Source organism: Heliangelus exortis, chromosome 15 (assembly GCF_036169615.1).
Source record: "Heliangelus exortis chromosome 15, bHelExo1.hap1, whole genome shotgun sequence".
Lineage (NCBI taxonomy): Eukaryota > Metazoa > Chordata > Aves > Apodiformes > Trochilidae > Heliangelus > Heliangelus exortis.
Window position 1 is genome coordinate 8,964,729 of NC_092436.1, and position 12,746 is coordinate 8,977,474.

At 44.6% G+C, this 12,746-nt stretch overlaps 1 protein-coding gene across 2 annotated transcripts in view; it reads right to left on the reverse strand.

The window, feature by feature from the left end:
* Positions 1-7,851: 7,851 nt before the first annotated feature.
* Positions 7,852-12,746, reverse strand: part of NSG2 (neuronal vesicle trafficking associated 2) — a 39,863-nt gene continuing 34,968 nt past the window's right edge. For both annotated transcript variants that reach the window (XM_071758853.1, XM_071758852.1), the window contains exons 4-5: positions 11,110-11,220; positions 7,852-9,821 (exon numbers count right to left, since the gene is read on the reverse strand). In XM_071758853.1, coding sequence (XP_071614954.1) covers positions 9,630-9,821; positions 11,110-11,220 — 303 coding nt within the window. In that variant the 3' untranslated portion in view covers positions 7,852-9,629. The remainder of the gene's footprint in view (positions 9,822-11,109; positions 11,221-12,746) is intronic.

Consider the following 12,746-nt stretch of genomic DNA (forward strand, 5'->3'; position numbering starts at 1 on the left):
GCACCCTGCTGCACCCACTGCTGCAGCTGGAGAGGGCTGAACCCTGCTCCCACCCATGCTGCTCACATCAGCCTCTGAAAAGAGGTCTTACAGCTCCTGAGAGTGATAAGCAAAAATCTTAGGTAGCCTCTACCTTTCCCTTTAACCTGGAGGTGTTGTTTCTCCATCAGTCAAGAAAGACCATGGCATCAGGCTGTTCCCCTAAAATGACTGTGATGGTTTTTATTTCCCACAGCAGGCAGCTCCCAGACACAAAACACATTGCAGGCAGAAGTAATCAGGGCTCCCAGACCTAACCACACAAACTAACTTTCTCTCATCTTTCTACCCAATTACATGCTGTAAAATGCTCTCTCTGAAAGTAATTAGGTTGTCTTGTTTAGTCCCTGCACAAGTGATTATAGAGAGACTCTCACTCCTGTGAGTGGTGGAATTACTCACAGCAGATACATCCCAGATAAAAGCACCCTTGCTATGGCCTTAGTGCTCTTCAAGAGCTTATTTGTGCTCTTTGATTTTAAATAGACACCAAAGCTTAAGCTCATGTTGCTTCAACACATTGCTCTGCCCACACTTCAGGAACACCTCTATGCCTTGGCAGCTCTCAATAAGCAGAAGGTAGCTGCACTGCCATTCAGTAATAAAAAAGGAAGAAACCCACCAAAAAGTAACACACTGTCATTTAAATGCCTTTATTCTCCAGGGAGCCAGCAAATCTGACTTAAAGAGCCATATAGCTGCAGACTGTCAGATTGCCAGCATCCCTGGCAATGCCCAGGTGGCTGCTTCCTTGCTCTCAGATGGCACAGCTCACTGGGCTTTTTTATTCCTGTCTCTGAAACACACCTCTGGACTTAGGGCCCTGTGCCAGGTTAACGCACAGGGAGAAAGGCAGAATCCAGATGAGGTAGAGAGAAGGCTGAGTCTAGACCTGCCATTAAATCCAAACATGACTGACCTGAACAGACAACTGGGTCCACACAGTGCTCTAAGCTCAAGGATGGCTCTGCTGATGGCTGTGCACGTTCTGCTCTTTAATCATAGCTATGGATCTATCAACCAACATATACACTGCTAAAATGTAAAGCTCTAAATACCATCCTGGTTGTTCTCCAGCCACTCCTCTTTCTATCCCACAAACTTTCCTCTTACCACCACTCTCCTGCATTTTGCTCTTCTGTTGATTCTGAAGGGTTCCCCCAGGAACAATTTTATTATCCATGGCAGGACAGAGGCAGACTGAAGCACTCAGCTTAAGCTGTCACTCAGACTCTCAGAAGAGCCTTTCTTCCCCCACAGGGCTGTGGGGTTTGTTTGCACAGCTCTCCCTGAGGGCCTGATTGAGGGGAGCCAATGGTGGGATTTGAGATAGAAGTGGGAAATACAGATCTCTGCTGTCTGAGCAATTACATAGTGCCTTTTTTTCTTAGACATGCAGACTTTAAAGGGGAGAGGAAGGTCTATTCAAGCAGCCAGGCCATGCATGGCTATACAGTATGGTGCTGCAGTTCAGGCCTGGGTGGTGATGCAGAAGTGTGTGCACAGGCAACAAGTTTGGGGATAAATAAGTTCTTCATGGCTCCGTTTAGCATCTCCCTCTCTCTATTCGACCTGATAGGAGGATGAAGAAATGTTTCTCATTTTTTCAGCTTGTCTTTTAAAACCCTGTTCTGTTTTTAATTTACATGGCACAGATGTCATCAAATTGGAGGTGGAGTGTGAGCTGAATTATCTGTATTCTTGATGCTTAAAATGCTTTATCAGGATGCTACCAGCTGCAAAAAAAAAAAAAAAAATTGCTGCAATTCTAAACCAATTAGCAGTCAGATCTGTCTCATCCAGTGCTATTCATTAATTAATCTTAATAAACAGGAGCAAATTGTTACAGGTAAATGTGCTTTATGCATTTTAATCAGACACAATATTAGCTGTGCAGGTGGGGTGACAGGAAAATAGTCCTGGACACCCTTTGCTTCCTGAACTGACATTTCCATTCAGTGCTTGCCCACAGACACAACATGAGCTGGAGTACACGGAGCTTACTGTTCCTGCAGAATTTATTTTCTCCTTATAGCATCACCACCACAGTGACTGCCATTTGCTGGAGAAAGGGAACTGAGATAAATCAACCCTTGCTGAGACTCCCTGGATAAGCCAGGAGTGTGGGTGCACAGTGCTGCTGCTGCTCTCCTCCCTGGCAAGTGGGGTGGGGGGGTCATTCCTGCACCTGCAAATCCTTCTGGCTAATTGCTTTAAAACCAGTTCACCCCCAGCAGGATTCTTCACTGCCCAGTAACCAGTTCAGGCTGGAGTTTATTTTTTCCCAGCCTCACCATGCTCAGGAATTGCTCAGCCCTTGGTGAGTTATTTCACCTCTGTACAGGTTCTGCTCCTGCCTCTTTCAGCCACCCACCTGCTCTCTTCAATCATTTTGTCTGCAGCTCTGTCTTTTTGCAGCATGTTTGCTGAGGCTGTAGCAGAGGGAAAGCCTGAGTTTACTTAAGATCTTCAGGTTTTCCTCTCTGCAGCAATAAAGCATATATGGGGACCACAGAAAGCAGTGTAAGGCCCATTTCTTCAACAGCAGTAAATCCCCACTGAATCAGAATTAGTTCCAGAAGATGCATTATGGCTGGATGTCCCTTAAAGTAGTAATAATAGGAACGGGAGGTGTTTTCTTGAAAATGTACCTCCATTTTGCTAGAGTTGCCTCTTTTTGCTTGCTTGGATTTTTATGGGGAGCACTCGAGTATAGAACTGGATGTCTGCAGCCCATGCACACCCGGATGGGCACACCAGAAGAGGTCCTGCCCAACAGCCTGGCTGTGTCTTTCCATATTCCCTCCAAGGACAGCAGCCCTGTAATCCTTTCAGTCTCTCAGACTCTGGTGGTGGCCCAAAATCTTGCAGTCCTGCTGAGGTTTTAATGGGCCACACAACTTTTCATAGGAGCAGCAACCAATACTCTGAACTCTCAGCTGTTGTAGGGACACCAATATTTTATTTCTTCCTCCCCTTCATACTCTCCTGCCCTTTCCTGAGCTTCATGTGCTAGTAGTACATGTCCTTGCAAAAATCAACAGCTTCATCCTGTCCATGCCAAAATTTACTGGAAATATAAGGGCTGAAGGGATGGCAAGTGATCTCTTTCTTATGGGCAGTCACCACTGAGCAGCTCAGATTGAATGCAGTGGGGAAAATGCAACAAAGCCCTGGTGCTCAATAAGGAACAGAATGGATTTTTCTCCCCTTTGTTTATTTAGTTTGAGAAGGTTAAAGTGGCATGCCTTGTTGGTTTTCATTGTTTTTTTTTAAAAAAAACTTCATTGTAATTTTATAAAGCAAGATCAAGACACAAAACTAAATAGATAATGGGGTACACTGCAAGGCAGGGTGGCAGCATGAACTTGAAGCCTGCACAGATTAATGTCATTTGTTGTGAGCCAAAGACTTTTAACGTCTTAATTAGTCATTTTAAGGTGTCAGTGATCATGACAATTGATCAAAACCATCAGAAAAATGGCTTCCCAAGTGATAAGGGAGAGTGAGGAGGGAATGCTACATCTTTTAAGGTCAAGTGAATGCAACCTCTGTGAACTGGAGCCTGAGTCAGCTCATGCTGGAGCCCCATGGGACCCCCCCCCTTCTGCTGACACAGGCTCTTCCACAGCAAATATCAAGCTCACTTCTCTCCAGTTATTCTTTTCTAGACCTTCAGGCTAAGGATCAAATTGAGAAAAATGTTCCTCTGCAATATCCATGACTTGCATCATCAAACCAAAACTCTCCTCAGCTGAGCTTGTGCAACATGGAACCTGCTCCTAGGCATTAGCACCAACACTGAGGTTGTGTTTGAAATGCTGGTGCTGCTTAAATGCATGGAACAGTTCCCATCTCCATATCATTGCCAGGTGTTTGTCTGCATACTCCTTGCAGAGTCCCCAGAGATCCTCTCTTGTTCTGAGGATAAAGAAACAGCCACAGCTCCTCTACCACAGCAGCAGCTGAGACTTTACAAAGCAAAATGGCTCCTCCAATAAGCTCTGTGTGTTGAGGGATTCCCACAGTGGATAAACTGGCATGATTTGGACTCATTTACAACCCTGTACATATGAGGTAGGTGGGGATTGCTCAAAGGAAACTCTTGGAAATAATGGAAAATAATTTGAATGTGTAAAAACATACCTGAAAAAAATGTTGGATTTTTTTCCACAGGTTAGGTACTTTCATATCACTATAACTTTGAAATTCCCTTCACCTTTTATTTGTTCTCTAATGTTTCTAGTTGTAAATTTGCAAAGATGCTCCAGCTCCACTGCAGAAATTATATTTTGAGCAGAAGAAATTATCTAATTTCACTCTACCCCAACCATTCCTTTTTTCTTAATGCTGGGAGGGAGTTGATTTTCCAATGATCCCCAGTTCCATAATTCACACAGTAATTCCACTGGCTGCCATAAAAATAGCCATGCCTTCCCAGTGGATTAAGCTGTCTTGCACACCAGAACAGCCAGTTCGGACCACTGCCAAATGCTATATTTATATTCCCAAACTAGAATCTGTTTCCAATACATTTTTATAGAGAGTTTTGACCCTTTATATTTATTAGTGAGCTTTCATCTCTATAATAGCCTTTTATCCCCAAGGATCCTGAAGAGTAATTGTAATAATGTGGCCTGCAAAATACACACAGAAATCAATTTACCCACCATTGAAATGTAGCCACAAGTGGAGGGGTTTAGGGTGAGCAGAAACCAAATCTGTGCAGTGCTGCAGTGCTGCTTCCATTTGAGTGACAGGGTGAAGTAATTACCTGCACTGGCTGTAGTCCAGACAAGCAGGGTTCACCCATGGGACTGCACAAAAACCCTTCTGGAGAAGATATTTCATGACTACAAGGGGCTGGGAGCTTGGGGTTTTGGTGTGTGAAGAGATCACTGGTAGCTCTGCACTTATCCAGCTGGGAGATGCTGCTGGTGCAGCTGCCCAGCATCGGTCCCCGCAGAGACCTGGTGCCACCACAGCATCCCTTGCCTGTTCTTCAACTTGCTGTGCATTATTTTCCATGATGGAGCAACTCACAACCCAACAAACCCACCCATGTTCTCAACAAAAAGGGTTTTACTTTCTCTGCCCCTCAAAGGGCACCACCCCAGGTGAGATGGGGACCTGAGTTTCAGACACCTCTGACTTTGCTGGGCACTCATCTCGTGCTCTCAGAGGGATCCCTACAATTCCCCTGCCACTGCTGGCATTCCAAAAAAGCAACAGTAAAAGAGAAAGAAGCAAAGAGCCTTCCCTTCCCCCATCCCCTCCTGTAAGTCATTTTCTCTGTCCTACTTTACAGGAACTGAAAATCTATTAGAGGAATAGCTTAATCCAGTTTGACTGTAATAATTAGGGTGCTTTTAAAAAAAACCCTGACTAATCGTATAAAACGTGATTGTAGACAGTTCAGTGCACGACCCTTACACTTATCACTTGAGGTTTTATTACAAACCAGAAACAGCTGGCAAGTACAGAGGAGGATAAAGGGGGGGGAAATCACATGCAAAAGAACAGTGAATGTTTCTTTTCTGGTCTTGTAACAGAGGCACTGGCAGCACCTTTATCTATCTCTACAACACGGATCCAAAGCACAAAGCCACCTCAAAGACCTTGGCTAGGACACCTCTGTTTTGGCCAGTGTTGGGTCCCACCAGCCACAGGGTCCTGCCCTGGCACCTCCTTTTCTCACACTATTTTTGCAAGCAGACCAAGAGGATTTCAACTGTTGGAGTCCCACTGTGCTCAGCAGATGATTGTTGCAACAATAGGCAGCTTTTCCAAAACAAAACAGCCTGTATTAGTCAAGCAGGATCCAGTGCTTTGGGGTCAGTGGGTTAGCAAAGAAAAGCAATGCTTGGTTCCATGCCTTGGCTGGTAGCAAGCTCTTTTTCCCTTGCTCTCAATCCTTCTCAGGTTGCAACAGCCACAATTTCTTCATTCCCCTCCTGAGCTAAGGCTGGGAGCAGCTTAGCTCCCATCACAGCATCACCACACCTGTAGTAAACTTACTTTTTTTCCAACTTGTGCTGCCAGTCATTCCATGGGATTGCTGCCTGCTTGCCTTGTCCCTGAAAGACAAGTTCATCCAGGTACTGACACTTCTTTTCCATCTCTTCCTAACTCTCCAGATAGGACAAACGAACAGTCCAGGTACCCATCTCCTGCATGACTGTCTCAGAAAATAAATCAGCTTTTCCATTTCCTGTGGTCCAAAATCATGTATTGGTGGAGAATTGAAAATCTGAGCCCACCCCAGCAATCTGGTATAACACAAAAGTTCACTTGAAGGGACTCAGCCCATACCCAGGCAAGTCACAGATGAAGAGTTTGGGGCTGACTTGACTTGGGCATTACAGAAATGTTGGGAGAAGCACAAGGAAGGTTCATCAGTACCATTCAGAGCTCAACCTGAGCCCCAGCCCAGGCTCCGGCTGACAAAAACACTGCTCTGCAGGGCCAGTCAGGAGCTTTAGACTTCACAGAGATGACAGCCAGGATTAGACTGTACTATCACTAATGTGCTACTTTAATCAGCATTGAAACCAGATGATTGACCTTGAAGGAGGCTTTTAAAGACTGAAATAAGATGTACTACTATTTCAGGGGTTTTTTCTCTGTATCTCTGTGTCTTATGGTGATTACAATACGTGACTGATCACAGAATCTCTACTGCAGCTTGTACAAAGCCATAATATTCACCGTAATGGAACTTGCAGCTGAAGGTGGGTTGTTTGGTTTCTTTTGCTGTCCCATGAGTCTTCCTTGGGTCTTTTTTTCCCCATTCTGCTCCATAAGGATTTTGATGTTTCCTTTATTAAACAGGAATGGTTCACTCCCCTGGCTCACTTACCTAATAACAGACAGAATCTTTTAATTCAAATGATCTGTTTCCTGGGTTTTTTAGATTAAACATCTGGTTAGACTATTACTGGGAGAGAGGCAATAGAAATACCATGGTCAAATTATGCTGTGACTCAATTCTGCAAAGTGTGATGAATTCTTTTTTAATACATTTCACAAGTACTTGGTGGTGACCTCTAACACCAGAGTGGTTTCTCTCCTATGGATGGTTGCTCAATTTCACAACTCTGAATATAATTTTTTTTTTTTTTTGAAGGAAAGCCATCCAAAGGTTTTTATAAAATGTTCTTTAGCCTTTGGGAATAAGTCAATTTAATGCTAGGGTATCACTCCATTTCAAAGAGTTGAAGGATTTGAGGAAATACAATCTGCTTTCTGAACAATGTGAGATGAATATAGCTGTGGTTTCATTAGAAACCAAGCTGCAGAGTTTGGATAAAGAGCTAACATTTTTCAAAGTTAAGCTGTGGTTCTTGGTTTGTTGGCTGTGTTTTCCTGCAGCACTTTTTATCTGATAGCCCTTCCTAGGGAGCTGCTCCTGCACACATGAACATCAGGAGCAGGTGGGAAAGGAGATATTGCTGACAGCCAAAGTTTCTACCATTTGTTGACTTTAAAATTGGAAAGGAAGGGAGGCCCCTCCATAAAGTCAAGAATCACCAATAGAAAGTATCTCCAATTGCTTTGAAGATACATTTGGTTTAATTACTATTATTCTATTTGCAACTGAAAAATGGGCAGGCACGTAGTGAATAAAAGCCCAGTGATTAAAGGGCCAAATAACAAGCTCTGAAAATGCCTCCTGAAAGCAAGAGTCACCTTGAGTCCTATGGAAAGATGCAGTCACCCATGGTCACACCAGAAATACCCACATTGCTATCACCACCTCCCAGCCCACAGCATAAGAAGCAAAAAAAGAAACCTAGCAGAGGCACAGAGACACTCAGTCACATCTAGCTTTATTTTAATCCCGTCAGAAAAGTTCAAGAATTACACCAAAAAATACTTCAGTCTCTGCTAGCTACTGACAAAAAATACACCACAAAATTATAAACTGTCCAGTGGTTTGCTGGAGTTTGGATTGTTGGTGGAGGGGGTGGTTTGTACATTTTGAGTGAGAAATGAATTTACAGGTGGAATTGGGAAGGTAGGATTGGAAATCAGACAATGGCATTTGGCACTACATTTTTAGCTACACTATACAGTTATTTATCATGATGCCTGTTAGGACTGAGGAGTTCTGCCCTCATTTACACCCTCTAGTATCTATGTATGCGAAATGGAGGACAAAACTGCCCAATGCAGGGAAGAAAGAGCCAGTTCCTAATTTCCATCCCAGTCTAACCACAAACTGAAAAAAGCAGCCTCAGTCAAATGTGAACCTTGCCCTCCCTGTGCGCTCTGCTCCTGCTGCTCAGTCTCTCACTGTCTGCACTACCCAGGAGCAAAACTACTTTGTGGCAACAGCTTCCAACTCAAAAAAAAAAAAAGAGAGAATCCTTTTCTTTTTTTAAATCCCACCAGGCTGCACTAGTTGCACTTGTCATTTCTGGGGAGAGGATGTTTTACATTGGCCAGGACTGAATTAAGCTTGGGGTCTGGTATGTGTTTGCAAGCAGAGACTTGGTGGGACCCTTGTACTCTGAGAGCATGCTACAGCCATCCCTCTCTAATTACCTGGAATGACATTAAATAATGAAGTATCTGAAGTTGAAGGAATGAAACAGGAGCATCCCTGTGAGGGAAAATTAAGGGCTGGAAAGTTTGAGCCTTAACACTTTCTGTATTATCACAACTTTTGAGAGGCTTCTCAATTTATAATGGTATTTCTTTGTCTCTTGGTCACCCTTTTGAGGGAGGTCTCAAAGGATGAAGCCTCATGCAACTTGTTAAGGCCATGCAGAAAATCTGTGCCAGCAGCAGAAAAAATAAAAGGCCTGATCTCCTGATTCCTAGTCCTGTGCTCAGAAGGATATTCACAGTTTCAACATAGCAGCCTCTGTTTGTTTCCATCCTGCCCCATACCCAAATAGCAACCAGGATTTCAGTCCTAGATCTCAGGATTTCAGCCAAGATCTCCAGCACAGTGGCAGCTCTTTACAAATGCCTGGATATTTCTGGATTTAATTAGGCCACTGTGCAGAGGAGTGTTTGCACGTGTGTATGTTTGAGGAAAGAGAAGATGCTTGTATTTCAGCAATTGAACACTGATGCTAGATTCAATTTGACAGCAAAATATCCCTCCTTTGGCAAGCCAAACCACATCACAATGTCTTTGTAACAGGTTCTCTCTACCTTTTCTTTTGGAAGGATTTCAGCTGTTCTTTCACTGCACGTAAACCCTTTGTCACTGCTTTCCAGCAATGATAAAACTTTGCAGGATTCTCTTTGCTGCTTTTATCCTCTCTGGCCATTTACCTCATTTGCTTTTTTTGTTTTTTAATTTCTTTTTCTAACAAATAGTTAAGCAATGATTTAAAAATATTTTTACATCGTAAGGTACAGTCAACATCAAACATGCCTTTGTACAAGAGCTTGACTCAGTTACAAATCAACGAGAACAATGCACGAAAAGAAATATCCATTAAGATGACTCCTGCACTCGGGTTTTTATTTATTCCTGTCGTGCTGTTAGCCCAGCACCCTCAGCTAGAGCAATGCAGTATAGCCACGGTGTTGTCCCCTCCCCCTCCCACTTTCCACATCACCCCTCATTAACTTTAATGACCTTCTGTCTTGGCAGCCTTGGCTTCGTGGTTGACCGACCCTGAGGACAGCCAGGGCGATACGGCCCGGGAGCTGCTCTGCTTGGCCATGCTGTAGTGGCTGATGACAGTGTAGAACCTGCCCCGGGAGCTGGAATCCTGTGCAGAGTAGTAAGCATCCAGTGAGGCTGGGATGCAGCGCTTGTGCTGGAAAAAGGGGAGAAAGCAAGAGGAGTAAAGGGTGGTCCCATCAGCCTTAGGCTCTGGCTTCCAAAATCTCAGCTCTTTGCATGGGTGATGCCTGGCTCGGACCTGCTGCAGCCCTGTGCAGCCCTGAGAGGCTTCCAGTGCCAGGGGAATTCACGAAGTTTAGAGCCAGGCAGCAGCCTTCAAAACCTGTTGCTATTGGCAACCCTGATTGCAGGCTGATTTAATCTGCGGATGGGAAACGGGGACTGTAAAATGCAGGTCTGACTGGTTTGGTACATTACTGCCATGTACAGAGACCAAGGCCCCTTGCTGGAGTCCTAGCAAGGCTGGCTGAGCAGCTCTTATCACGTGCTGGACTGAAAGCTCTGTAGAATGGAGTCCAGAATTAATCCTCAGACAAGCAGAGGACAGGCAGAGGCAGAGTAAGCTGCTTATGTGCTGCTCTGTTGCACTGAGTTATCTCTGACCTGCAGGACGACCACCTTGGTTGGGGGTGGTGGAAGTGTGGGCCAACTGGGCAGCCCCTGCCAGAGCCTCTCCTCTGTGCTAAGAGCTGCACAGATAAAACAATTTGCTTTACTCCATCCTAACTTCATTTTTATGTTACCACCAAAGCAAATAATTCATAACGACCAATGCACCAACATGCTTATTCTGTTTTTCAGACTCCATAGACTATCCCCAGTGTGTCAAGACTCAAGTTAATTCACAGTATGGAGTCAGTGAATGATTTTGCAAACCTTTTTTTTTAATAAAAAATCTCAGCACACCAGGCAAATAGTTCTCTGTAAATATTCAGTATAAAACCACTGGGCAGCAGGGTTTTGGCAATTAATTTACCTGGTTTTGTTCCTGATGAAGGCTCAAAAGCACATAAAAGTGATCTACATAGGCAAGTTCTGATTTATTTTATAAAGGACAGCTGTGCCAGCACTCCAGGAATTTGCTTTGCATTAGAATGCATGCTACTAAACCTCAGTCACTTGAACGTGTGGGAAGCAAATGCAGGATTCCAGCTGCAATCAATCCATTCACAAATATGAGGGATTGTTCCTGAACATCTGTCTGTAGTATTGACCAAATGCTAATCCCAACAATTACAGTGTAACAGTAGCTGATGGAAGCAGATGCAAGTCCACATTTCCCATAACGCTTTTCCCATTTCAACACGTTCTTGCCAAATGTTGTCTTTGGCCTGGTCAAAAAAATCAGACTAGACTGTAACGATGTAGTCAATTAGAGTCTATCATTATCTCAGGCAATTCATCTGTCTGAAGTTTCTTACCTTATAAACAAATCCATCTGGGCAACTGTGGTCGTAAGTGAAGGCTTTGTATACCACAAGGAACACTATGCAGGCAAGGAATGCAAGAGCCAGGCTTATGAGAATAGTGACCTACAAAAGAGGGATAATGTTACTCTACATATGTTAAAATGGCATAGGAGCAACCTCATAATGAAATGACTTACAGTAATAGCCATCCTCACAGACTGCAGTCTTCACTCCACTGTGCAGTACTTAACTAAGCATGGTAATTGAATGAATGCTGGATCCAATAGCCTTGAATTTTCACATCATTTCCATCCCCTCACAGACCTTCAGGAGTGCAGACTCCTGTTTAACCCCCTGCAGATGTATGGGGTTTACATTTGGTGTTCTCGGAAGCTACTGGCCCAGCAGTATCCACCAGAAGCAAGAATTCACTTTTGGGACTAAACTGAGCAGATAAACTGCCTCACAGCCATGGTGAGATCCTGCGTTCCTGACAGCAGAGGCAGGTGAGCAGGAAGGAAGGATGAAGCCTTCATAGCACCCATTGCTTTGTGCCTTCTGGGCAGTGTGAGGATCAGTTGTGCCTGAGTACCTGACAGGAGGGGGGGAAGGAGAGAGGGAATCCTTCTCTATTTAGCAGAGGTGTGAAAGGATAATATCCCAACTACTGGCAAAGGCAAGCATCTTGCAGCATGTCCAAGAGCAGATGCTGGTACTGGAGTCACATACCTTCTTTTGGGCCCAATTATTCCCCTTCTCCTTGCTCCCAAGCACCATTCTGTTTCTTTGCCTTAGCTCCCTTCTATCCAGCCCTTCCAAGTTGCTCTTAATTATCTCATTCAACAGCAAGTTTCCTGGTCCCATGCAGATGTCTGGACTGAGGCCCTGACCCTTGAATTTATCTGAGCTGTCTTCTCCCCAAGGACTCAGCAAGGGTCCCAAACACACCCTTGTTCTCCTCTTCTCCAAAGCTTTCCTGGTGCCTGCTGATAATTCCACAAATGCAGCATAAATGTCTCTGGGCTTCTCCTGCCTAAATTACAGCAACCCATCCTGCTGTCTCACACTCACCTGGATTGGCATGAAAAAAATATCATAATCCCTGGAGCTCCACTGTTACCATGCAAACCTGAGTTCCTAATCAAATGAACTCACAGAGATGATGAGGGAGGGGAACATTTAAAGCTGCTGCATGGCCAGCAGCTCAGGCTGTGAGCAGTGGCAGCTCCACAACCTGCTCTGGTTTGCTGGAGCTGAGCACCAGCAACATCCTCAGCACAGGGTTTGCCTGCCTGGGGAATGGGCTCCAATGCTGCTGTGTGAGAGCTCACACTGAGGAAGCTCTTACAGCAAAATGCTGAGGTCAGGCATGGGTTTACTGGAGGGACAGGGATCAATGAGGCTTTTTCCTACACACAATCTCATGCTCTTTGCTTCTGAATCCCACTTTCTCATCATGGCACCAGAAGCTGAGCCCAAGGCTGTAATTTTTTTTCTGGTCACATCAAAAGCCACCCACTGAGAGAACCACAATGGTGGAACTTGGCAGGAACTGGGTGCCTGACCCCAGCTACTGCCCCTGCCTGCAGTCATCTTACCACCATCCCATACATGTGCTCATCCTCCAAATCATGCCCCTGTCCCCCTCT